Raw genomic sequence first — 24,027 nt, 5'->3', positions numbered from 1 at the left:
GAGGCTGATACGATCTGATCTGATCTCAGACTCGAGAAATAGAATGATGGTGTTGTTTCTCTTTCTTGGGCCCCCCCCCCCTCCTCCCTTCTATCTCTCTTTCTCTTTTCTCCTTCTCTGCCCTCGAAAGTGATGCCCGTCAAGATGGGGGTCAACTACTACTTCCCTCTCTAGCTTATAACACCACAGCCAGCACCCTGCTCTTGCTCTACTATCTACTTGTTTCTTTTCGTTCTGGATCATTGGGACCCAAGCACTCAATCAACCAGAACCTTTCCCCATCGCCAGCTGCTAACTAACCTCGACTGTACTAGGGGCTTAAGGTTTCCAGAGTCGGCCGCACAACAAATCGCCGTTCGATTCGAGGCTCACCGCCGCAATTTGGGAAGAGACTCGGAGTCCCTGCCGTGCCTTTACTTTTTTTTGACTTTTTTTTTTTTGCTTTTCCCTCTCGTGCAGTTCTTCAACGGGGGTCTTCAGGGATTAGGAAAAAGACGAAACCGAGAAAAGAAAATATTTCAGAAACAGCAATTGATTCGATCGTCTCTCCGTTAGGCCGTTATTGCATCATATCGTCATCTTGCTGTGCTTGTCGGTAAGCCAAATTCGACGTTCTTCTCTGTTGCTGCTCTTCTTCAATGGAACTTACCGATCCTTTTCCTGTCCTCCCCACAAACCGAACCAGTCCGTGTTCGCTGACTTAGCCTCTGCTACTGCTCCTCTGCTACTGCTCTGCTACTGCTCTGCTCTGCTCTGCTCTGCTTTGCTTGTCTGGCTCTCACTCACCTCACTCACTCACTCATCCTCTCTCTCTTCCTTTAGTAAACTACTAGTGTCTTTTCTCTCCCCCGAAAGTCACCGACCGATCTGTTCAACAGCAGCTATCCTTCCCTACCTTCCCTCCTCTCCTCTGCTCTCCACCTCCACTCCCGCGGCCTTGCTTCAGACCGTCCCTTCTTCTGGCGCTTCCATCCTGCCAGCTCCCGGGGAATTGGTCGGGAATTGATTGGCATTGAGACCGATGTAACGGATCGCGTGTTGCTGCCCTTGCTCTCCCAGCACTTCCTCCCCGCCCACCCCCCTCGAAGGGAGTCCAGTCCACCTCCTTCCCTCCTCCCACTCCCCCCATTCCCCAATCTGCTTATTTCAATTCAAATTATCGGCGCGCATTGAACCTGAATCCACCGTCCACTCGATACCCTCACCAAGACTCAACCCTCATCTGTCGCAGCATTCGGATCGGGTTTAGTCTACGTTCCAGCTTCGACCACTGATTCCGCCCCAGGATCAGACAATATAATTGTTGGCTTAGAAGTTACCGGAAGCCTATCGGAGTCGACTCTTTCATTTCCGCATCGAATCATACTATTCCAATCGCCGATTACGCGGCTACCGTTCCAATGCGGCCCCAGTAAGCTCCGCCCCGGACTTTCTATTCCACTACAACCGATCGGAGGTCGCCGCAGTCGCTAACATACCGGATTTATCATAGACGGGAATACCATATCGTCGTTTTAGGTGCTGGTGGGTACATACTTCTGTGACAGACTATGAGAAAGGTTCACCGCTGACCATCGGTCGTTGTCGGCGCAATAGGAGGTGTGGGAAAGAGCTGTCTTACTGGTATGCTCCTGGTCGCATATACTTGTCGGGTGCTCTGTCATGGTCGCTGATGCTGGGTAGCTCAATTCGTGCAAAATGTCTGGATTGAGAGTTATGACCCTACAATCGAGGATTCATACCGGAAGCAGATCGACGTGGATGTGAGTTTGGCTTCGTCCTTGTCTGGAGATAGTCACTGACATTTCTAGGGCCGGCAATGTATTCTGGAAATGTATGTGTTGTGCGCAGCGCATTTATTCCATAGCGCAATTACATCACTACGGGTAGTGGAGATAGCTGACTGTTGTATCCAGACTGGACACTGCAGGAACAGAACAGTTCAGTAAGTCTCCGTGGACACGGTCGCATTCACACTCTCTAATACTAACATCTTCTTAGCGGCCATGAGGTAAACAATGCGCCCACCCTGGACCCCCTCCCCCCGCCCACTTATACGGGACGTTACCAACCGTTGCCATTTCGGGCCCCCTGCTGACGTTGGATCGCACTCCAGAGAGTTGTACATGAAACAAGGCCAAGGGTTTCTGCTCGTATTTTCGATTACGAGCATGTCCTCGCTGAACGAGTTGTCCGAGCTCCGCGAACAGATAATCCGCATCAAGGAGGATGAGAAAGTTCCCATTGTCATTGTGGGCAACAAGTCCGACCTGGAAGAGGACCGCGCCGTGCCACGCGCGCGCGCATTCGCCCTCTCCCAAACCTGGGGAAACGCTCCTTACTACGAAACGTCGGCCCGTCGACGAGCCAACGTCAACGAAGTCTTCATTGACCTCTGCCGACAGATCATCCGAAAGGACTTGCAAGGAAACTCCAAGGGCTCCGACTCAGATCGCAAACGGGAAGGTGGCAATCGGCAGGACCGTCGAAAGGACAAAAAGCGCCAGACCCGGCGTAAGGGTCCCTGCGTGATCCTATAATTAGTCCTACTCGCGACCTTTCCCCGACACGACGAAATACCACCAAATAAACGAGAGCAAGCGCATGGGCTAGCCCCCGGACCACTTACTATCTTATATCGCTCACCATTACGCACATGACTTACCCACTGCACACTGCACATACCCCGTCCACAAAGCCTGTCTAATGTCGAAACACCTACTACTATTACTACTTACTACTACTTATTCACCCACCGCATACCTGACCTTATCCTATGCCATGTTTCATCATACGCCTGTCCACGTGCTCCTACGATAGATATATGTGACTTATAGCCTCGAATATTTTGTTTCTTATACTTATTTTCTATTGCCATGTCCTACATTACTACATTTGTGACTTTTACGCCGGAGGAATGGAAAAGTGTAAATTTATTTTTCTCGATTTTACTCTTAAATAATCTCTTAGTCTACTTTCTTCTAATCTCTTCTGGCTGACAAGGAAGGCCCCGCATAAGGCTTTTACCGAAGGCTCCTAGCTCTGCTAAGACTGCCTTTACTTGGTCGGACTAGTGCCTTAGGACCGGCCGACAGCTTCTTTGTGTTGCTTTAAAAGCTTAGACAGCTTGTATACTGGGCGGGAGAAGGAAGGAATAGAAGAATATCCGAAGCTAAAATATAGTCATGATTCATTAATTCTTGTAGACCATCCCCAAACAGTTCCGTCATTACCGCCGACTCGCCAATCCCTGCCAAGCAAGCCTCTGGTCAAGGTCGGCTGCAAGTTTATAATGGACGTAATCGTCAATGCGAGTAGACCCATCCGTGCAGATAATCCTCTCTCGCATGTCTTCCATGTCCATTCTTAAGTAATTGATATATTCGCCCGCGGCACTAAGGTGAAGAATACGCCCAATGGCACGATGTAGTTCTAGTAGTTGAGGTGAAGGTGGCTCTATGTTTCTGTCGGGGGTGAGATAGAGCGTGCGGGTAACAGGAAGTCCGCGGTGTCGAATCATGGGGTTTGGCTTAGTATGGCCGATCTTGTACGAGTGTGGATGACCCTGGACTGGTTCAAAGGCAATATCAAAACGACCAAATGAGCGATGTAGGTCATGAGTTAAGGTGAGCGCATTCATAGGTCGGTCAATGTCAGTCCCGCTGATAGCATGGACAACACCCGGGTTGAACATCTTCAAAATGTGGTGAGCCATCTGTTTTCTTCTCTTTGTCTAGAAGACCAGTCAGCAAAAATGTCATAAGCTTAGATGACAACGTACTAATTGCGATCTCCCTTCAATGACACTATGAGACATGAAAGAATGAGGTATAATATGCGCGACCTCAAGAGGGGTCATGTCGTCACCTTCATGCCGCAAAAGATTCCCATCATCATCTTTGAAGCTCTCTCTATGTATATCGTATCGTTTTTCGGCCTCCTCCACGTCGAACTTTCGCGTTACAACACATCGATGCCGGTCACGCGTAAGGCAGGTCTTGCGTAAATTAGAAATTCGCTGCTGGGTACCAATAGCTGGATCTGACGAGTTTAGACTGATATGGGATATCGGTGTAAACTGAGGAGTCTTCGCGGCGTAGGATTTGACTAGACAGAGTGAATATCCTGTGATTCGGGTACAAGTATCAGTGACGTACGTGGTAAGAAAAAGTTATCCACCAGGTAGTTCGCAATATGAACTAGGCTTTGAAATAGAACATGTCGCTTTTCGGAAGTCCATCTGTCAAAATCATGCAATCGTGCTAGGGTGTCAGCCAGACTGAAGTCTGTCACTCCAGGTTGATCATGTTCAATGAGAGTAAAGAAGAAAATCAAATATTCGTCTTCAGCCGAGACCTCCTCCTCCATAAGGCGGATAAGCGTAATTGGTTTATAATCCTTGTATGATTTCTCCAAAGGCTCGAAATACTGGATAAGCTTGTTGAAAAGCTCGGTAGCTTTGTTGTGCTCTTGTGGGGGCAGGCATTGCGGGGAAGGAAAGATGACTCCTTCCAAGGATGAACGATGTCGGAGATGCAGAGTAACCATGATCGCTCAAGATGTTTGTAGCTTGTTTCTAATTCTCAAGCTTGTGTTAAAGAGGGTCTTGCGGATTTTCATTGTAATCTGAGGCATTGATGGGGGATAGTAACTCTCATAGTGACCGAATGATGCTTATCGGGCCGGACATATACTCCCTTCGGTGGTACTATTTTCCGGCACCCAAGGGCATAATAATTGGGGAAGGAGCGACACCATTGATCCTCCCGCACATCAGCGACCCCCAAGTTCAGAATTTGATAGCGTAAGAGCGTCGATACGCTTCATCAATCCTTTCCAAGTAGTATGTTCCCGGTGCCAGGGAAGCTATGTCTCCAGCAGGGGTATAGTTGTTGCTTCCGTATACTTTCAGTCGGAGTGCGCAAGCCTGGTTATATAGTGCATTAGTATAGGGCCACAAATGAAACGTTGTGGAAGTGTATTGACTTACCTCTTCATATTCCTCCGGAGTAGCGACATGTCTCTGCTTTAGACGATTCATGAGATCGATTTTCTCAACCATGGGGGCTAAGTCGCCTGTTACTTTCAGGGCGAAGAGGGTGCTGGCTAGGCCGCTGCCGTACTTTTTCATGACTTGCGTTAGAACCGATACAATTATAGTTGAATTTGGGGAAAGGTGTGACTTACACTAAACATGCCAATAGTCTTCCCCTGCGCAGTAGCAAGGTCGATATTACTGATCAGGCTGATAAGTGAGCAATAGAGACTGCCTGAGTACATGTTTCCACACAAGGATGGGGCAGTGATGCATGGTTCAACGCGTTCCTTGAACTGGTTCTTTGTTAGAGCTACGAGCGCTTTCTCTAGGTTCTTGTCTTTGAGGGATTCTTCGTAGGTCAGGGTGCGGAGCTCAGGCGGGATGTCGGTCAGGTCTGTGTCTGGTTTCGAGCTCGATTGATGTAGAAGATCGTTGTATTTGAGTCGACCGTAGGATTTGCTCACTAGTTTGCAATTTGGGGTGTGGAAGGCCATGTAGTCGAAGAGGTCGAGGACATTTTCAACGTTCTTATTGTTAGTGCTTCTGCGACGGAGGAGATCCTTGTGACATCCATCCAGTGCGCGAATATAACAAGTAATTGACTCATGGCCATTGACGAGAGGAAACTCGGCTTTGAGGTCTGGTTTGTAGAAGTCGTATGTGTGTGTCATGTAGACACCTCTGATGCTGTGGTCTAGGGAGAGCAGTGCGTTGGGACCCACGAGCATGGCAACGCAGCCTGCGCCACCTGTAGGACGGGAGGAAGACTCCTTGTAGAGGGCAATATCAGATGCTACGACGATGGCGTCCCGGCCGTCCCAGGACCGTGACTCGACCCAGTTTATGGCATTGAAGAGGGCGTTGGTCCCGCCGTAGCAGGCGTGAATGGTGTCAATACCTTCAATGCTTGTGTTGCCGGAGGGCTCGAAGAGGGTTGTAAGGACGGACTTGATGGACTTGGCCTTGTCGATTAGGGATTCCGTGCCTACTTCGAGACGTCCGATGGAGTTGGGATCGATGCTGTATTTCTTGAGGAGGAAGGACACGGCTGTCAAAGCAAGAGAGCAGACATCTGAACGGTTTGTGAGTAGGGGTTCTTGTTACTTAAGGATGCTAATAGTCTAATTCAAATGGAATATACCTTCTCTGTCGGTGCAGTAATTCATGCACTGGAGGCCTAGTCCAATGGTGTACTTGCCGGCGGAGACACCTTGGTATTGCTCGAAGAGGGTCTGATCCAGACACTGTTTAATCAGGCTATCAGACAGGCTCTTAGACAATGAAGAGTTGGAGTACCTGGGCTGGGACATAGATCTCCATGGCCTTGATGCCAACATTCTCTGGGTAGGATGCCATGGTGCGGATGATATCAGTTATGAAGGCAAGCTGAAGCTGTGTTGGGATGAAGATGTAGAACTGAAGTACTGAGATGAAACAGATTGATGCCCCCTTTTATAACTATTTCCCGCTGCTGCCTATTTGCTTCAGTATATATTGAAGCAAAGGTAAGTGGGTATTGGGGCTGTGAGTTTCTAGCCCTCCATCGTGTTCACACCGGTAACATCATAGGCACCTAGAGCAAGGACACAATGAGTTGCTCGGACCACGTAGCGAGAACTAAGCTGAAACTGCAGAATCGTATTGGACAAAGGAGCCTTTGCTAGAGCTACTAGCTGAATCCTATATTCACCGTTCTAGACATAGGATGAAGAGTACGGCGTATATCAGGTCCTGAGTATGGGCATGTCAGATGCACCAATAACTGTTGGCAAACCGCACAGCGGGTCTCCTAGTGAGATTCCTCATCGGTTAGATTGCTTCTTCTGATCGTCATGGTGCCGGATGAATGGATGTGAAAACCTGCTGGTCTGTTGTGTACTTTGCCATGTCATTGAAATCTGAGACGTTCTTGGCAAGCACCGAACTGATGGCCACGGGCACCAAGAATAGCAGCTACAAATACGATTCTGTCGAACATGAGGATTCAAGTTTGTTCAATCAATTGATGAGGATATGTTGTGACTGCAGCGTTTGCCATGTATACAAGCGACAAAAGCAGCAGCAGAACCGGGTCACGGTTGTGGTGAGGCCGAAGTGCTGAGGCGTCACTAAACCACATGATCTGCAGTTTCAACGACCAAATCGGTTTCGTTATAATCTCAAGGTCTGGTCTGATGATCATTTTGATTGGCAATGGGCTGCTAGTAGGATGCATGGATCATCGTAATGCATGTTTGGCAAACCAATGCTCGGAGATGAAATCTTCCCTATAAATCACAATCCTGCTGATACATATTCAAGTTACTATAGTCCTTCATTTTTAAATATGTTTTTGTAATCGGAAACCCCATATGACATCCCATAGCTAATCGAAAACCACCGTTCCAGAATAAAGTGCTACATAGCGGAGGCCAACAGAACAGGTAGTTGTTTTCAGGGCCGGAGAAAATCACTCGAATATAATTATCCATATCCTGTTTCATTTCAACTAAAGCACCTCACATCCGGAACACCCCAAAACGGGTCTGCACATCATCTACCTTCCCACCCACAGCAGCTGCCAGCCCCAGACCAAGGAAGCGTCTCGTCTGTGCGGGAGGAATGACGCCGTCATCCCACAGTCGTGCAGAGGAGAAAACTGCCTCTGACTCACGATCAATCCGAGCCTTGAGGTCCGGATCAGCTGTCCGCCCTACAGCTTCCATGACAGCAGAGAGTTGCTCCGATCCCATGACACCAATCTTGGCGTTAGGCCACATGAAGAGAAGACGCGGAGAGTAAGCACGGCCACTGCAAACGTAATTAGTAAGTAATAGGATGAAGAATGTAGAGTTTGATCAAGAACTTACCACATTCCATAGTTGCCCGCGCCAGCGCTGGAACCAAATACGACTGTAAATTTAGGGACGTCTGCGCAGGCTACAGCCGTAACGAGCTTTGCACCATTCTTTGCAATGCCGCCCTTCTCAGCATCTGCACCGACCATGAACCCAGAAATATTCTGGAGGAAGACGAGAGGTATTTTGCGTTGCGCGCAGAGCTCGATGAAGTGTGCTCCTTTCAGGGAGGACTCGGAGAACAGGATACCGTTGTTGGCGACGATGCCGACTTGATGCCCAAAGATACGAGCAAACCCGGTGACAAGCGTTGTGCCGTAGTCCCGCTTGAATTCGGCAAACTCACTGCCATCGACAATACGGGCGATGACTTCGTGGACGGGGATTTGGCGCCGGAGGTTGGTGCCCACAATGCCGTTGAGCTCCGTTGGGTCATACAACGGCTCCCTGATGGCATCACTGGGAATTTCCTTGAGAGGAACGGTTGTTTTGGGGTAGTTGAGGTTGGAAATAGACCTCCGGGCGAGGACAATGGCATGCGCATCGTCAACAGCAAGATAGTCTGTTACACCCGAGATTGTGCTGTGGAGTTGACCGCCGCCAAGGTCCTCCGCGGAGACTTCCTCGCCTGTAGCAGCTTTTACCAGAGGAGGGCCGGCCAAGAAGATGGTACCCTGGTTCTCGACAATGATGGTCTCGTCGCTCATAGCCGGGACGTAGGCTCCACCAGCTGTGCAGGGGCCCATGACGACGGAGATTTGTGGAATGCCCAAGGAACTCATGCGGGCCTGGTTGAAGAAGATGCGGCCGAAGTGTTCCTTGTCTGGAAAGACATCTGCTTGGTGGGGAAGATTTGCACCGCCAGAGTCCACGAGGTAGAGGCAGGGAAGCTTGTTTTCTTGAGCAATTGCTTGCGCGCGGAGGTGCTTCTTGACCGTAATGGGGTAATATGTGCCTCCCTTGACCGTGCTGTCATTAGCAACAATCATACAGGTGACACCTTCGACCGTTCCAATTCCTGTTATGATGCCACCTGCTGGAACGTTGTCCGAGTAGACTTCATGGCCGGCGAGTGGAGAGAGCTCCAGGAACGAGGTGCCTGGATCAATGAGCGCGGTAACTCTGTCGCGAGGGAGCATTTTCCCTCTTGCGATGTGTTTGTCCTTGGCTTTCTGCGGCCCTCCTTGGGAAATTGTGCTGTGGAGACTGGCCATCCGGTCGAGGAGCTCCTGCATTTGCTGGGCATTCTCCTTGAAATCGGAGGATGACGTGTCCACTGCTGTGGGAAGAGCCGATATGGCGGATGCATGATGAGGATGCGTATAGCTGGCAACGGATCTAGAGAATGCAAGGAAAGGCGTTCTCGTCGAGGGTTGTCGCACAGGTAGACAGCGGGAGGGAAGGGCGGGTTGTTTGGATCGCAAGCTCCGCAGGAGCGGAGACGGAGCACGCATTGCGGGGATGTTGGAGCTGGATGATCTGGGGATACTCGGGGGTGTAGACAAGAACGTATTTGTGGTATATGACTTATATGCAGACTACACCATGGCCGGTGCAAGCCGAGGAAAGCACACGAGGTATTATTGTAGTTGGTAGTGGATGAAGACGATTGCAGACGCCGAAATGGCCGAAGCAGGCAAGCTGCAGGTGACTTTCCCTGCCTTGAGAAGTGCGGAGAAGGGCGGCGATGATTGCCGCGGGTAACCGTGCTCATCCCCGTGTTTATCAACTAGTATGCACACCGTCATCAAAGGATGCATGATTCCGCCCGTCCTAGCTGTCAAACTTTCTTCTTCTTATTCTCAATTTGTGGCATTCATCGCTGAAGAGCGTTGTCAATTACCTCCAAGTGTGTATTCAGCGCTATGGCTACATTCCAGAAACTCCCATTTTTCCTCCGCCAGTCCTCTCGGACTCTGGCTCGATGCAGGAAACCCCTCATCCAGCCCCCCGCACTTCGCACTTTAGTGATGAAACACCCTAAGGACTTTGTCCCTCCCACAGAAGAAGACCTGTTAGAGCTTCGTGAGCGTGTGCAGGAGTTTACAAGTATGTACATTGTCCTGCGGAATCATGTGCTCGGGATATACTGACTCCCGTTTGCGAATCAAGGGCGCGAAATTCCCGAAGAAGTCGCCGCGCAAACCGACGCCCAAAATGAGTTTCCGGCAGAGATGTGGAAGAAGCTGGGTGAGGCTGGGTGAGTTTTCACGATATATGTGAGCTATATATATCAATTCTGATACCATCAGGTTCCTTGGTATCACAGCCAATGAAGAGTACGGTGGGCTAGGGATGGGGTACCAGGCTCACTGCGTCGTCATGGAGGAGATCAGTCGCGCATCTGGTATGGCTCTCCTGCCATTGAATGGTTGAACAAAGATAACCTAACCTATTTCAAACAGGAAGTATCGCCCTCTCCTACGCCGCACACTCCCAGCTTTGCGTCAACCAGCTCTCTCTCAACGGAACACCCGAGCAAAAGGAGCGATTCCTGCCTGGCCTCCTATCAGGTGAGAAGGTTGGCGCACTGGCGATGTCCGAACACTCTGCCGGATCAGACGTGGTCAGCATGAAGACAACAGCCAAGGCCGTTGACGGTGGATTCCTACTGAACGGGACGAAGATGTGGATTACCAACGTGAGCTTGTACTGCCTCCATCCCAAACGAGACACAAGCACTAATAAGGCACTATCTTAATCGTAAAGGGCCCCGACGCAGACTTCATCGTCGTCTACGCGAAGACCGAACCCGAGAAAGCCTCCAAGGGTATCACAGCCTTTGTAGTAGAAAAGACATTCAAGGGATTCTCCTGCGCCCGCAAACTAGACAAACTAGGCATGCGCGGTTCCAACACCGGCGAGCTTGTCTTCGAAGATGTCTTCGTACCGAAGGAGAATGTCCTCGGAGAAGTTAACTGCGGCGTCAAGGTTCTAATGGAGGGCTTGGATTTAGAGCGTCTTGTTCTTAGCGCTGGTCCGTTGGGGTACGTTCTTCAATTCTCCTTGCCATCCCTACGTCGTCCACACAAATTACTAACATATACCAGTATCATGCAAGCTGCTCTCGACCTCGTCCTCCCCTACACCCACGTCCGCAAGCAATTCGGTATGCCCATCGCCTACAACCAGCTGATCCAGGGTAAGCTGGCAGACATGTACACCAAGCTTGCTGCTTCTCGTGCCTACACGTATGCCACGGCCCGACAGATTGATAACTCGGCTGCGGAAGGATCTGGGGCTTTGATCCGGACACAGGATTGTGCCGGCGCGATTCTATATGCAGCGGAACGGGCGACGGAGTGTGCGCTGGATGCAATCCAGCTGATGGGTGGAAATGGGTACATCAATGAGATCCCTGCGGGACGGTTACTACGCGATGCGAAGCTATATGAGATTGGGGCTGGGACGAGTGAGATTAGACGTATGGTGATTGGGCGTGCGTTCAATCGGGAATTTGCATAGATTCCGTGCTACATATACCAGCAAGACCTACCTGATCTATCTGATTGACCGGTTACGGGTTAGATACCAAGGATGTAACAAGTTGTATGTTCGTGTTCTCATGTACTCATTTCTATACACAGTGAAATCAATTACTTCTTGTTTCTGGCCGATCTCCGCACCGGACCTGATGGCGCGGGATTAGGGGCTTTGGCTTCGCCGACTTTCTGGGTTGCGACGCGTTTCGATCTCGTCTTACTGGTTGCTTCAGGGACAGGTTCGCTTTCTTCTTCAGCCTTGCGCTTGCGGCCTCTTGTTGCTGGCTTGTCTGCCGGTGCAGCAGCGAAACCGTTTGGTTTCGACTTGGGCACCTCAAGAGAGTCAGACGGCTTTGTACCATCGGGAAGGTCCTGAGTACCTTCCGTAGTTCCAGTCTCAACCATGTCCGTGTCACCGCCAGCAGCAGGCACGTCTTCCAGCGTACCATTGCCCTTTTCGCTTGACATCTCCACCTCCACTCCGTCCTCAATATCTGCATCCTCGCCCTCGTCTGCCTCTACATCCTCGGCGCCATACAAATCCACCACTTCCGGTGCACCAGTTCCTCTCCGTCCCGCGGCGTCTTTTCTAACCCTAGCTCTTCCAATCGCGGGGTTCGAATTGCGGAATACCTCCCGCCAATTCTTCAACAGTGCGACCTTCTCTCCCTCACCAGGCTCATGCAGCGCAATTTTCAGATCGTCAGCGGGGCTTTTCCACACCACACCCTGGAATGCTGCGATATCGAACAAACCCTTGGAGGGGTGCTTCCAACTGCGTTTCGTGGGCGGAATACCCGCGGAGAGGGTCTTTTGGGCTAGAAGGGCGTTGAGGGCACGTTGACGTCGGACTGCGGTTGGGTCTTGGTCGTAGTAATCGTCGGAGAGATCGTCCCAGTCGCTGAAGAATTCTTCAGCTTCGAGGGCCGGGTCATCATAGAAGATCAAGTCATTTGTTGCGGTTGCTGTTGCGGCGAGATCGTCCTATAGTATATTGCTGTGTTAATTTTGGGTCATCTGAAGGGATTGGGTTGGGACAGAGGTATAAGAGGTGGAAGAAAAAAAGGGGTGGAAACGTACAGCGACAGTTGGATCGGGTTCTTCTACCCAGAAGATGTCTTCGTCATATTCATCATAGTAATCTTCGTCATCAGACATGGTTGCCGATGTGAGAAAGTATTAAATGTGGTGAGGGTGGTGAAAATGTAAGCAAAATTGGGGATGTGGCCGATAGCGAATGAAAAGGGAAGTAAACGATCGCACAACAAAGCAAACAGAAGAGAGAGTTCAAGACAAATCCAATGGAAAGCGCTGCAATAGGCGACCACTTCAACACAATTAAGGGTAGGTAAACTCGAAGCGCAGATCAAAAGCCACTCCTCAGGCACGGCGCAGGACGTGATGCAATGGTCTGGCTGGCTGGAATCTTGAAAAAACCGGCGGGTGGATCTCACCCGTCACGTGCCCGCTGCTTCCCCGCAGCTGCGCTTTGCGTCGGCTGAAGGGGTGCGTTGCAGCGCCGTACAAGAAGCTCGGCTGGGGGAGCTTGGTGTCATTCCAAATCCATGTCACTCGTACTTTTGGATATGCTAGCTGCTTTATGAACGTGCCCTTTCCCTGTGGTGTTGGATCATCTTTTCGTGGCACTTAACTGATCAGCCGCCTCTCTTACAATGCCGCTCTCCTCTCTTCTCCGCACTTCGTCCCGCCTGGGGCCGCCGGTAGTTCGAAGGTTCAGAAGAGCGGCCTCCACTGTGTCCACCACGACGCCCAAGGCTGAGAAATCACTGGACTCTATTTTAATCGCAAATCGAGGAGAAATTGCGCTGTGCGTCTGAGCCCTGAGTGAAGATTTCTGGTAGTTTTGTTGATTGTCAGTACTAATATGGGGTGATCTGTTGCAGTCGCGTTGGACGGACCGCTGCTCAACACGGAATCCGAGTAACGACGCTCTACACCGATCCGGATAGCAAGTCTCAGCATGCGCTGAGCTCGCCATTTGCCTTTAACTTAGGATCCGTCTCCGCTTACCTCGATGGAGATCAAATTATTGAGATTGCCAAGAAGGAAGGCTGCCAAGGGATACACCCCGGTTACGGCTTCGTGAGTGCTGTCGTTACACACAAGCTGCGAAGATACTAATATTTCCAATCCCGTTTCAGCTGAGTGAGAATGCGGCATTTGCGCGGAAATGTACGGAAGCTGGATTGATCTTCATTGGACCTCCTTGGAAGGCTATCGAAGACATGGGTGACAAGAGGTAACATGATGAACGTACACTTGTGAGCATAGGCTGACAGTCATAAGTCAATCCAAGAAGATCATGACTGCTGCTGGAGTACCGTGCGTACCCGGTTATCATGGCGACAACCAGGATGTCAACTTCCTTGAAGCCGAGGCCGACAAGATCAAGTACCCCGTGCTGATCAAGGCAATCAAGGGCGGCGGCGGAAAAGGAATGCGCATCGCTCATACCAAAGCCGACTTTCAGGCACAGCTGCAGTCTGCCAAATCGGAGGCTATGAATTCATTCGGGGATGATCACGTACTGGTGGAGAAGTACATTACCACACCCCGCCACATTGAAGTGCAAGTCTTTGCAGACAAGCAAGGCAACGCTGTTGCTCTGGGAGAGCGGGACTGTAGTATACAAAGAAGACACCAGAAGATCCTTGAGGAGTCGCCTGCTCCGCACCTTCCCGATGCGACAAGAAAAGATATCTGGGCAAAAGCCCGATCTGCTGCGTTGGCGGTTGGCTACGAGGGTGCTGGTACTGTGGAGTTCATCTTCGACAATGATACTGGCGAGTTCTTCTTCATGGAGATGAACACTAGACTCCAGGTGGAGCATCCCGTCACCGAAATGGTTACCGGTCAGGATCTTGTGCACTGGCAGCTCAAAATCGCGGAAGGCGCCCCACTTCCCCTAACCCAGGAAGATGTGGAGGCTTTTATGGCCAGTCGCGGTCATGCTATCGAAGCTAGGATTTACGCTGAGAACCCTGACCAGGGTTTCATTCCAGACTCCGGCACTTTGCTGCATGTCCGTACTCCTGCCGCTACTGATGATGTGAGGATAGACGCCGGATTCGTTGCAGGCGACGATGTCTCGGCACATTATGATCCCATGATCGCAAAATTGATTGTGCGGGGCAACACTCGTGAAGAGGCGATCCGCAAACTTGCGAATGCATTAGAGGAGTATGAAGTGGCGGGTCCAATCACGAACATTGAATTCCTGAAAACTGTCTGCAGAAGTCCTGATTTCATTAGCGGGAATGTGGAGACCGGCTACATCGAGAAACATCGCGAAGAGCTATTCACACGGGAGGCAATTGAGCCCGAGGTGTTGGCCCAGGTGGCTCTGGCCTGTCTTCACCACGATTCGAATCCGGGAAGTGGAACGCAAGCCAACTTTGAAGGCGCTGCCGTTGGCTTTGGCCCAGGATACCAGGCACGACAGATCTCGCTTGCAGAGCTAACACCGGGAACAAAGAACGACTCCAGATTTGACGTTAGGGTGCAACAGACGGGTGACGACACATTCAACGTCGATGTTGGGGGACGTTTATTCGAGCAAGTTGTAAGCCATCGTGATCCAGCTTCGAAAGTTGTAACCTCCTTCTTCCCTCACACACGCCTGGACACGACGGTGATCCGCGATGAGGACACGATCATCGCTTTTCAGCGGGGTACCCAATACCGCCTGACGATTCCACGCGCCAAGTGGATGGAGAAGGCGTTGGGAATGAAGGACGTCACGAACAGCGTTCTCGCACCGATGCCATGCAAGGTGCTGCGTGTGGAGGTAGAGGCAGGCGAAGTGGTAGCAAAGGATCAGCCACTGGTGGTGATTGAGAGTATGAAGATGGAGACAGTCATCCGCAGCCCACAGAGGGGCACCATCTCCAAGGTGGTACATAAAGCAGGAGTAAGTCACGCGGCCCCTACCCCTTCCCGGTCATGACCCCCAGCACCCCTGAAGAAGACTACCTTGTCCCGAGACTGGGTCGATCTGAGCCTCGCCATGCTGGAACAGCCCAGGTTAGGCCTGTCAAGGGACATCTGCGTTCTCTCTTCAGCTCACAGGCATTGCTCCACTCCAGCTGTCAACGCGTATACTTCAATGCTGGCCATTGCTAACAGGTGCTTTACAGGATCAATGTAAAAGCGGGACACCGCTGGTTGAATTCGAAGAGGGCGGTGAGTAAGTGATACGTGGTTCAACTCTGACCACGTTGGGGTGACCAGAATCCGGGATCTTTGTGGCATGTACACCGGTGACTTGGATGTAATGTATGGAGTTACTGCCGTTTGAAGTACACAGTAGTCTGAGAATCTACTCCGATACTGATGGAAACAAGAAACAAATAACATAGTTGCAACAAAGTGCTCTCCAACCGGGGAGGTCTGAGCATGCTATGTGGACATGTAACCAGAATATATGTTTTGAGCGGTCTTTCAATGGCGGACAGTCTGACATGTGCAGCGGTTTGACTAATTGCATACTCAATCTGTATAACCTTTCATTTGCAACCGCGCCACGCAGACAATGCTTTGAAGAAAACCACGAGTCTAGACTCTACACAACACATTTGTACAATATAACATCAGAGATGGGTCTCGAATCGAGCTAGCTGCCATCCTGACCCAGTGGTCTCCACACCGTACCCACCCGTCACTTTTAGCGCACTCAAACCCGAACAAGACTATAGACTACTTTGTAGACAGTAGATTGGTGGTGCACACATCACGAGTTGACCGATCATTTAAGCTGAGTAGTAGCAGTACTTTGTACCAAATATTCAGATGGTTTCTAGCATGAAAATAGCAGCAATCAGGCAGCCTGAATGTATTGGAGGATGTGGTTGTGTTGGGAGGTTTAACTTTCAATGTAAGTTTCGTCCTAACCATGGACAAAAACTGGGGTAAAGCATTTTGGTAGTGTTACTGATCTCAACTTTAAGATACTCAAACCAAAATCCAAACCATAGGGTAGAAATGCAATGACCTCGAAAGACGAGATACTGATCATGTGGTCAAGTGAGATTAAAGACCCACATCATGTATATCAGGCATGCCGGTACTTGAGTAGCGCCTTGTAGCCCGACGAATTGAGTTTGACATCTCGCATCATCCGTAGTGGCTACTTCAGGTGCCCAATGCGCGCCGGGAGCTTCGGGACTTCTCCCGGTGAGTGTTTTGGAAGACGATAGAGTCTATGGGGTGGTTGAGCCTATAGTGCATGCCGATAAGAGGCAAGAAATTCTGTAGAGAAATAGAAAGAAAGTCAAAGAACCTCAAAACAAGTATCCTGATACATGGGGGTTTGATAACGGTGGCGTAGGGGCGAGTCACGCGGACTGCAAAGGAAGCTTGCAGCTCCAGTCGGGGAGCAGATCAGCGTCCGATCGCTGCATGGCGATTGGGGCCTGGCCCTGGCTATCATCGGCGCCTGACATCAAATTGAAACAAGTCAGAGAAAAATACGGAGTACACGAGCTGCAAAATACACTGTCACCACAACTTCCTGACAGCAAAGCTGATCTGACTGGTTTCTTCTCGCTATCCTTGGCGGATGCCAGTCTCTGCAACTTGCAGCTCTGCTTATTCGGGGCCAATTTTATTATTGCCATGGATGTCCTGCTCAATCATCTGCCGAAAGGTACTGCTTGGGATTCTTCTTGACGTTTCTTTCATTACTATCTCTGTGTTGTCCTGATTTGCCGCCGCGGGGAAACATTGCCATCGTCGACACAAGGGAAATTCTGGCCATTCGAGCCTCTCCTTCTCATTTGCCTGGACCTAAGATAGGCTCCACCACACCTTTTGTGACCAAATAATTCTGTGTTAAAGGTAAGTCGGATATCATGTCCTAGCAATTGCCTCCTACAGCACACGATTCACTAAGGCATCACTTCATTACCTCGCTGCAGTTGAGCACCATTGATGCCCATTTAATAGTAATTTCAGAGCTTGCTTGCTTTACTTCACATACACAATGTTCAGATCCACCCTCGTCCGTCAAGCTGCTAAAACACTTTGTCGGTCGCCACGGCCCGCTGTGTTGGCAGCTACAGAACAGCGATCTTTAGATACCTTTGTCCGCTCGCTCTCATCGACAGCTCTCCGTCTGAACAAAGACGATGATATCAAGAAAGACCCCTTCCTAACAGCGACCAACAAAGCTCCTGAGGGCACATTGGGAGAGACAGAGGGTCGTTTTGCGCGTACGGACGAGAATGTCAAGTTTGAATACCCTGATGACGAGAATATGCCTCGGTCTCCGATCGTTCAGGGCCGTGGTGGTATGCATTTCAAGCGTACACTGGCTCAGTTTTCGCTCGAGAACAGGGTTACTCTTGTGACTGGTGGTGCTCGTGGCCTGGGATTGACCATGTCCCAGGCAATTGTAGCTTCAGGATCGGATCTGGCTATTGTTGACTTGAATAGTACGTGCTAAGCATACCAGAACAATCACTTGGAATCACTGACACTACTCTAGGAGAGGAAGCGCAGGACCAGGCCGCAAAGCTCGTGGAGCAATTTCAGAAGGAGAACCCGGGTCTTGAATCTGATCAGTATGTTGATTTAATTCAAGCAGAAAAACTAAGACGCTGATAGCTCTTCAAGATTGCCCACCGTCACCGCTCACTACGCCGATGTGTCCAACCCCGAATCTGTGAACAATGCCATTGCAGAAGTCATTGAGAAGCACGGGAAGATTGATCACCTTGTTACCTCTGCTGGGTTTACTGAGAACTTTGACGCCATCTCGTATCCTTACGATCGAATGCAGAAGTTGTGGGGTGTTAATGTAGATGGGACCTATTTGTTCGCTACCGGAGTCGCCAAGCACCTCATGGAGCGCAAGGCACCGGGCAGCATCGTCATGATAGGTAGCATGTCTGGTGCTATTGTTAACGTTCCCCAGCCTCAAGCCCCCTACAATGCAGCAAAAGCCGCTGTCCGTCACCTTGCTTCTTCTTTCGCCGTTGAGTGGGCCCAGCATGGCATTCGCGTTAACTGTATCAGTCCCGGATATATGCTCACTGCACTGTGAGTATCCGCGTGGGTTGGTTTTACTGAAAGCTGCTAATGTTTTATAGTACTCGGAAAATCCTCGAGGAGAATCCTGAGCTCCGCGACAAGTGGATATCTCTTATTCCTACCGGCAAGATGGGTACTCCAGAGGACCTGATGGGTGCTGTTACTTTCCTTTTGAGTGATGCTTCCCGCTACGTTACGGGAGCTGATCTCCGTGTTGACGGTGGCTACACTCTGACTTGAAACACAACTGACTATTACGATAATACTTACTGTACGAGATATGATTCGCATATTATGAGATCTTCTAGGGACCTCGCCTGTTGATAAAATGAGCTTGTTCATAATATAATGAGGCGTGTGATCTATGTATTCTCGCGGTATTCGGCCCGGGATCCTTTGTTCTTCTAGCATACATTGTTTGTGGCAAAGATGTCTTTTGCAATGGTGCTCATTGTTAAGGAATTTAGCATGATCCTGAAAGAGAGATAATTCTGCTTTACTCTGGAATTAGAATGAGCAACAAGAGGCTGTAGGCAGTGTAAGATCGTCGTAACGGATACCTGCTTAAGCAGATTATAGATGAACAGACAGCATATCATAAGTAGATGTAGACACTATCCACTACAGTCCGATATAGAGCTAAACTATCTGTGTCCAACTCTGGTAATAGCCGTGATGAAACAACATTAGAAACCCCCAAACCCCGAAATGAAAAGGACCAGCTTAGCAATTGTTCGACGCGGTCTGGCTCATCTGATGTCAAATATTCTGGTCGACCTCTCCAACGCTTCTTTCTCCATATTCCTGACCACCTCCCCGCTCATTGCGCCATGTACATATGCTTCTCCAACTAGCTCATAGGTATCTTTCCCTACAGGATGCAAAATAACCGGAACACTGCATCCGAACAGAATACAGACTTTGTCCTTGATGGATGTATTCCTTGGGCAAATACCAAACCAGTCTTCCGTTCTTTCAGAGTCCGATTTCGCATCTTGTTCAGACGTGTGGTTGCGCCCTTGTTGCTCCGAGAGTGTTACCGTCTTTGGCTCATGGGGTACGAGGACATTCGGATCATCTACCCCTTTGCTGGTGTCCACCGGCTCTTCCTGTCTAGCCTGGCTAGTTTCTTCTTGACCCTGTACGTGCTTCTCGGCATTTTTGCTGTCCTCTACTGGCTCAATCTCTTCAGCCTGCTCAACGGCATCTCCACCCTGTACGAGCTTTTCGGCATCTATGATATTCAGTTCAGCATCGATAGTCTCCTTGTGTTCTGTTTGGTCTGCATTCTCGACCACAATTTCAGGGACATCATCGCCGTCATTGGAAGCTTGCAGTTCGGCATTGGCCTTAGCATCGCCTGTAGCACGATGTATGTCAGATATATGCGCATCTTCGTGACTCGCCGCCCCGAAGAAGCAACGATTCCATGTCACTTCTCGGACTCTTCTGAGGTAATCCCGGACGAAGACCACCTCATCTGGGAGTTGTCCAGTATTGAGGTCACCGCCGCTGAACATGTCAGCTATTTCGAGACTCCTCAGACAAGCTCGTTGATACCAAGGGGGAGGCGACAGTCCGTTTGAGGTTCTATCCGCAATCAATGTCCGCCAAATTCTAGCCGGAACAACCTTGGGACCATTGTCAATTCCTTCCCAGCCACCGAGCCTGAGAGACTCTCGAAATACCACGCCAGCACTACAACGCGGAGAAACCTCTTCCACCGTTCCCAGAAGCAAGCCACTAACTTTCATGCACATTGGGTTTTCGCCAAACGTGACACTCTTTGCTTGCATGCCATTCGAGGCGTCGTAGATCTGCTGGCCTACGATTCCGACAAAGCTTCGTCCATTCTTTCGACCTTTGTGGGACTGTCCAGGACCACCAAATTCTGCATTCTCCAGCAGAGGAACCCAGCTCGGAAGTAGACTGTTATTCAGGTAATCTTCAGAAGACCTGAGCAGGGAGCGTTCCTCAAGCTTGGGCAGTTTTGCCCACGGGCGACAGATAATGTCTAGCGAGCCGGATGCTTCCACGCAATACTGGGTGAACTGCTTGAAAACGATATGGATGGGGGTTCCATAGTCTACATGCAGTTTGGGCACCTTTTTAGGGCACTGCTGATTTTCTGCACGCTGGTGCACTTCTTCAGCGGTTTGCTGCTTCTGTGTAAGTTGGCGAGCCATTTCAATCCTTTCTTCTGAATGGTCGCGCGAAATATGTACTAGGGCGTATATCAGATCGCGTGGGTCACTGGCGTCGAAGGTCTGCAGAGTTGTTACCAGGTATTCCAGACTCCTCAATGGTTTGTGTTTGCTTCGTTCCTCGCTAGTTGGGAACAGGCTACTTGTCACCCCGAAAAGGATGTTTGCGCTCGAAAGTTGAATTTCTCCTAGGGTATTGCGCCCATACCGCCATTTGGAGGGATCGAATAAGGCTCTCACGCGCTCTTCGTTAGCCCCTAGGAGGGCAATAGCATCGACAAGCATGTCCCAATGTACCATCTTCTCCCCGCAATATACGACTGCGTTTCTCGCGAGTGATATTTCCTGTACAATCCATCGTCGAGAAAACCAGGGATCTCGGGTGAGTTCTAAAAGGGCTGCCCACTGATGAGCATTGTCTTCATTGTCGGTGTTGGCATCCAGAGTCGCCATGTCTACCAGGCGTGGAATGAATTCCATTGCCTTATCGCTTCTTTTTTCAGTGTCACTCTCGCCCAGCCAGATGCAGACAATTCTGGCCTGACTATAGATGTCAACCATACACGCCAGCTGGCGAGTCTTCTCTGCGTTATCCTCTTGATTTATACACAAGGCATCCACCCACAATTTGACGTTTTCGTCCTTTCTCCGCAACCGGTGCAATGCACAGAAGAGATTCTCCCGAATTGGCAGCGAAACCGAGTCCTCAATTCTATCAGTTCCCTCCGGGAGCAAGTAAATGTGATGGTTCGCTGACACATCACCCCAAGAGTAAGAAAGCGCTGCGTAGCCTTTCTCCTCGTCCGGTCTCTCCGCGTCAGATGTCTCCTCTTGAAAGTTGTCCTTTCGAAGACGGGCAATGAGCGGGTGGTATTTATTGGGTGCCCTACACAGGATCAGCAGCCGGAATTCGCGTTCTTCGAGGTCCATATAGATCTTCTTCTTTGCACTCTTCGATCTGCCAAGTGGCTGGGTCACAAACAAGGCACAGTTAACCTTCAGCAATTCGTCGATTTCCTCGTCAGCCAAGTTCAGATCGGGATTTTGTTTAACTTCCGTCCTGAGAGCAGCGAGGGCTTTATCCTGTTCAGTGTCGAGATATCTTATCAGTTTGGTCTTCGAAAGATGATCTTCAACACGTCGACGCAGACTGTCTTCCGCGTCAGAATCTGTGCTGGATCGTGTGTTGGATTGTGTGCTGGCAATTGGTTCAGGCTCCGAGAAATGGTCGACAACTTCTTTCTGCACTTTTTCTTCAATGCTGCCCACCACGCGGTTCAGCATTTGTAGTTTCTCCTTGGCTAATTCTGCTTCTTTTTCGAGCTTGTCGACATACTGTTCCTGCTGCTTCTCGAATTCCTCCAGCTGTTTCTTTTTCTCTCCCAGTTTGTTCAGTTGTCCACGGAAAGTCGTCAAATTCTGGTCCAACTCGTCTGCTTTCCTTCTCGTCATTGCACTCTCCTTACTCACTTTCTGGTATTCATGCCAAGCTTCGTCACGACGTTTTTCCAACTCCTTATTCTTTTCTTTTTGATTTTCCACATCTTCCTCAACCTGAACCAGGTAACTCTTTGTTTGTTTTATCTCAGAATCGATCAGTCGTGCAGTTTTCACCCATACATCGCCGTCCTCCACATCCCCCTTCTCCTCCTTCTCCTCCCTCTCCTCCCTCTCCTCCATCTCCTCATCCTCCTCATCCTCCTCCACTTCATTTCCTTCCTCTTTCTCTTCTTCATTCTTCTCGTCTTGGGAGTTTGTATCACCCCCTTGCTTTTGTCCACTTGTACTCTGCTCTGCGTCTTCTGTTGCAGGATCTTGCAAGACTTCCAGGACCTCTTCCTTCGTGGCACCCTCAACTCTATCTTTCCCCTTAGAAACAAGAGATTCAACGTCATCAGTTGGGTTGCCTTCGTCATTTACGGCTTCCTCTACTTGACCAGACCTGCCCTCCTTTCTGCCATTCAGGTCTTCCAAGTGTTGCTTCAACCATTCTTGCTCTTCCTCGTAGTACGCGAGATTTGACATTCCATCTTGGTACTCTTCGGTGGCTTGCTCCATCTCCGATTTTTTCCTCTTGGCATCCTCCTCAATCCTTGGGAGTTGGAGTTTGCGCATACTAGCGTCGTCCTCGTTCACCTGTGACTCACAGGCTTCGATTGTCTTCAAAAGCAGGTTCTTAGTCTTTGTGATCTTCACAATCTTGGCTTTAGTTTTCTCGATTTTCTCCGATCGGGTTTTGATCAGCTGCGTGAGCCTTTTTTTTGGGTTGTCATTCTTCCAACCCCCCAAGCGGATTGCCCAGCGCAGCTCTTCGAAAGTAGCTCGGTGGTCTTCTGATTGTATGATACTTCTCCATCGCTGCTGCTCCTGACAGAATGCATTGCCGGCCTTCCGAAATGCAAGTCGACCAGGGGCTAGATTTCGCATTTTGGGCTCATTTGGAAGGTCACCGTCGTTCAGTATGATAGGGCTCGAAGCACTGTCTGAACGAACTTGGTCATCTTGAGAGATTTTGTTCTTGGTGATTATCTTGGTGACTTGCCCGATACAAGAATCCGAACGGCTGATCAGTGCAGAGATACGGTCCCTTGGAATTTCTGAAACGATGGTACTCAAGGAGCCATCAGACTCATCCCCACTGTCTTCCTCCTTCAAACCAGCAAGTCGACGTACCCACGTATACCTGGAAGATCTGTTCAAAGTCATGGTGTATCAGTCGAGAGGGTTCCAAAGGCGATCTTTGTGAAGTACCGAGACTAATAACGGAACCATATCTACTCCGGAGAATCGCTTGAGCATACGGACCAACTTTATAAGCAGAGCTAAACCGGCACCTGCTATTCCTTATTCGGGCTCGGGGTATTCGGGCTTCATCGCGGTACTTGCTTGCGCACAAGATGGCGTGCCCGGAACGAACTCCTCCGGCAACATGTTCGTGCCTGGTGGGCAAGACTTCAGCTCCCCGACACTAGGGCTTCAACTTGCATATGCAGCTACATTTGTGGAGCCAATCATCGGCCCCATTTTCTTGCTTTTCTTTTCCTCCTCATCCTCAAGACTAGCAAACATCTCGCTTTGGACTATCTGACTCGTTGCTCGTCTCTGTGCACTGCCTGGACATCCCCTGTTATCTTCCCAACCCCGTCGCCACGTCAGCCCCCACCAGCAAGAACCCCCACACAGTACGGCGGTTAATGCGGCCATCGGGCAAAAACAATTTTAGAGATAGTGTTGGAACGTCTACTCGTAGGAAGCAAAGAAAGGGCAGAGAGTTGTATGTGTTGTGTTCCTATCTAGGGGTTGCGCAGCGAGGGTAGAAGTAGGGGTTGTTTGGTATGTAGGGGTCACGTGACCGAGGCTACTAGTATTACTGCTTCAACAGATAGTAATACAGGTGATAAACATCAACATCTAAA

At 50.0% G+C, this 24,027-nt stretch overlaps 8 protein-coding genes across 8 annotated transcripts; 4 read left to right on the top strand and 4 right to left on the bottom strand.

Annotated features, from left to right (window-relative positions):
- Positions 1–1,400: 1,400 nt before the first annotated feature.
- BO87DRAFT_427945 (putative RAS small monomeric GTPase (Rsr1)) lies at positions 1,401–2,540 on the top strand (the record flags this gene model as incomplete). The annotated part of the gene is made up of 8 exons (XM_025627430.1): positions 1,401–1,411; positions 1,493–1,524; positions 1,597–1,623; positions 1,684–1,763; positions 1,812–1,834; positions 1,917–1,945; positions 2,002–2,011; positions 2,117–2,540. The coding sequence occupies 8 exons, from the start codon at positions 1,401–1,403 to the stop codon at positions 2,538–2,540; spliced, it is 636 nt and encodes a 211-aa protein (XP_025477620.1).
- Positions 2,541–4,668: 2,128 nt separating this feature from the next.
- Positions 4,669–6,613, bottom strand: BO87DRAFT_112482 (hydroxymethylglutaryl-CoA synthase). Its single transcript, XM_025617886.1, has 5 exons — positions 6,335–6,613; positions 6,180–6,282; positions 5,188–6,110; positions 4,991–5,122; positions 4,669–4,927 (listed from the first exon to the last, which is right to left on the bottom strand). Exons 1-5 carry the CDS (start codon positions 6,392–6,394, stop codon positions 4,790–4,792), a joined length of 1,356 nt encoding a protein of 451 aa, XP_025477619.1. The 5' UTR covers positions 6,395–6,613; the 3' UTR covers positions 4,669–4,789.
- A 657-nt stretch (positions 6,614–7,270) lies between these two features.
- BO87DRAFT_363325 (putative 3-methylcrotonyl-CoA carboxylase, beta subunit (MccB)) lies at positions 7,271–9,474 on the bottom strand. Its single transcript, XM_025621683.1, has 2 exons — positions 7,888–9,474; positions 7,271–7,828 (listed from the first exon to the last, which is right to left on the bottom strand). Exons 1-2 carry the CDS (start codon positions 9,327–9,329, stop codon positions 7,537–7,539), a joined length of 1,734 nt encoding a protein of 577 aa, XP_025477618.1. The 5' UTR covers positions 9,330–9,474; the 3' UTR covers positions 7,271–7,536.
- Positions 9,475–9,645: 171 nt separating this feature from the next.
- On the top strand, positions 9,646–11,481 carry BO87DRAFT_460800 (isovaleryl-CoA dehydrogenase). Its single transcript, XM_025629041.1, has 6 exons — positions 9,646–9,924; positions 9,988–10,075; positions 10,128–10,222; positions 10,281–10,516; positions 10,585–10,862; positions 10,926–11,481. The coding sequence occupies exons 1-6, from the start codon at positions 9,741–9,743 to the stop codon at positions 11,338–11,340; spliced, it is 1,296 nt and encodes a 431-aa protein (XP_025477617.1). The 5' UTR covers positions 9,646–9,740; the 3' UTR covers positions 11,341–11,481.
- BO87DRAFT_408355 (uncharacterized protein) lies at positions 11,412–12,777 on the bottom strand. Its single transcript, XM_025626139.1, has 2 exons — positions 12,438–12,777; positions 11,412–12,341 (listed from the first exon to the last, which is right to left on the bottom strand). Exons 1-2 carry the CDS (start codon positions 12,513–12,515, stop codon positions 11,472–11,474), a joined length of 948 nt encoding a protein of 315 aa, XP_025477616.1. The 5' UTR covers positions 12,516–12,777; the 3' UTR covers positions 11,412–11,471.
- A 146-nt stretch (positions 12,778–12,923) lies between these two features.
- BO87DRAFT_363318 (acetyl/propionyl/methylcrotonyl-CoA carboxylase subunit alpha) lies at positions 12,924–15,973 on the top strand. Its single transcript, XM_025621682.1, has 5 exons — positions 12,924–13,185; positions 13,262–13,460; positions 13,520–13,617; positions 13,665–15,288; positions 15,515–15,973. The coding sequence occupies exons 1-5, from the start codon at positions 13,031–13,033 to the stop codon at positions 15,566–15,568; spliced, it is 2,130 nt and encodes a 709-aa protein (XP_025477615.1). The 5' UTR covers positions 12,924–13,030; the 3' UTR covers positions 15,569–15,973.
- A 905-nt stretch (positions 15,974–16,878) lies between these two features.
- Positions 16,879–18,907, top strand: BO87DRAFT_460797 (putative D-arabinitol dehydrogenase ArbD). Its single transcript, XM_025629040.1, has 4 exons — positions 16,879–17,809; positions 17,863–17,938; positions 17,991–18,416; positions 18,467–18,907. The coding sequence occupies exons 1-4, from the start codon at positions 17,359–17,361 to the stop codon at positions 18,645–18,647; spliced, it is 1,134 nt and encodes a 377-aa protein (XP_025477614.1). The 5' UTR covers positions 16,879–17,358; the 3' UTR covers positions 18,648–18,907.
- Positions 18,908–19,033: 126 nt separating this feature from the next.
- On the bottom strand, positions 19,034–23,368 carry BO87DRAFT_417564 (HET-domain-containing protein). Its single transcript, XM_025626825.1, has one exon. The coding sequence runs from the start codon at positions 23,315–23,317 to the stop codon at positions 19,157–19,159; it is 4,161 nt and encodes a 1,386-aa protein (XP_025477613.1). The 5' UTR covers positions 23,318–23,368; the 3' UTR covers positions 19,034–19,156.
- Between the last annotated feature and the right edge of the window lie 659 nt (positions 23,369–24,027).

This window comes from Aspergillus neoniger (genome assembly GCF_003184625.1).
Source record: "Aspergillus neoniger CBS 115656 unplaced genomic scaffold BO87scaffold_25, whole genome shotgun sequence".
NCBI lineage: Eukaryota > Fungi > Ascomycota > Eurotiomycetes > Eurotiales > Aspergillaceae > Aspergillus > Aspergillus neoniger.
This window is presented reverse-complemented; position numbering and strand designations above follow the sequence as displayed.

What these genes read in the sequence shown, in the direction of transcription:
- BO87DRAFT_112482 (XM_025617886.1), bottom strand. Translation starts at nt 6,394, where the DNA reads ATGGCATCCTACCCAGAGAATGTTGGCATCAAGGCCATGGAGATCTAT. An exon ending in AGATCTATGTCCCAGCCCAG is followed by an intron (nt 6,283 to 6,334) that starts GTACTCCAACTC and finishes CTGATTAAACAG; the next exon opens with TGTCTGGATCAGACCCTCTT. An exon ending in TTACTGCACCGACAGAGAAG is followed by an intron (nt 6,111 to 6,179) that starts GTATATTCCATT and finishes CAAACCGTTCAG; the next exon opens with ATGTCTGCTCTCTTGCTTTG.
- BO87DRAFT_363325 (XM_025621683.1), bottom strand. Translation starts at nt 9,329, where the DNA reads ATGCGTGCTCCGTCTCCGCTCCTGCGGAGCTTGCGATCCAAACAACCC. An exon ending in GCGGGCAACTATGGAATGTG is followed by an intron (nt 7,829 to 7,887) that starts GTAAGTTCTTGA and finishes TTACGTTTGCAG; the next exon opens with TGGCCGTGCTTACTCTCCGC.
- BO87DRAFT_460800 (XM_025629041.1), top strand. Translation starts at nt 9,741, where the DNA reads ATGGCTACATTCCAGAAACTCCCATTTTTCCTCCGCCAGTCCTCTCGG. An exon ending in GCGTGTGCAGGAGTTTACAA is followed by an intron (nt 9,925 to 9,987) that starts GTATGTACATTG and finishes TTGCGAATCAAG; the next exon opens with GGCGCGAAATTCCCGAAGAA. An exon ending in GGAGATCAGTCGCGCATCTG is followed by an intron (nt 10,223 to 10,280) that starts GTATGGCTCTCC and finishes TATTTCAAACAG; the next exon opens with GAAGTATCGCCCTCTCCTAC.
- BO87DRAFT_408355 (XM_025626139.1), bottom strand. Translation starts at nt 12,515, where the DNA reads ATGTCTGATGACGAAGATTACTATGATGAATATGACGAAGACATCTTC. An exon ending in AACCCGATCCAACTGTCGCT is followed by an intron (nt 12,342 to 12,437) that starts GTACGTTTCCAC and finishes AATATACTATAG; the next exon opens with GACGATCTCGCCGCAACAGC.
- BO87DRAFT_363318 (XM_025621682.1), top strand. Translation starts at nt 13,031, where the DNA reads ATGCCGCTCTCCTCTCTTCTCCGCACTTCGTCCCGCCTGGGGCCGCCG. An exon ending in AATCGAGGAGAAATTGCGCT is followed by an intron (nt 13,186 to 13,261) that starts GTGCGTCTGAGC and finishes GATCTGTTGCAG; the next exon opens with TCGCGTTGGACGGACCGCTG. An exon ending in GAAGACATGGGTGACAAGAG is followed by an intron (nt 13,618 to 13,664) that starts GTAACATGATGA and finishes GACAGTCATAAG; the next exon opens with TCAATCCAAGAAGATCATGA.
- BO87DRAFT_460797 (XM_025629040.1), top strand. Translation starts at nt 17,359, where the DNA reads ATGTTCAGATCCACCCTCGTCCGTCAAGCTGCTAAAACACTTTGTCGG. An exon ending in CCGGGTCTTGAATCTGATCA is followed by an intron (nt 17,939 to 17,990) that starts GTATGTTGATTT and finishes TAGCTCTTCAAG; the next exon opens with ATTGCCCACCGTCACCGCTC. An exon ending in GGATATATGCTCACTGCACT is followed by an intron (nt 18,417 to 18,466) that starts GTGAGTATCCGC and finishes AATGTTTTATAG; the next exon opens with TACTCGGAAAATCCTCGAGG.
- BO87DRAFT_417564 (XM_025626825.1), bottom strand. Translation starts at nt 23,317, where the DNA reads ATGACTTTGAACAGATCTTCCAGGTATACGTGGGTACGTCGACTTGCT.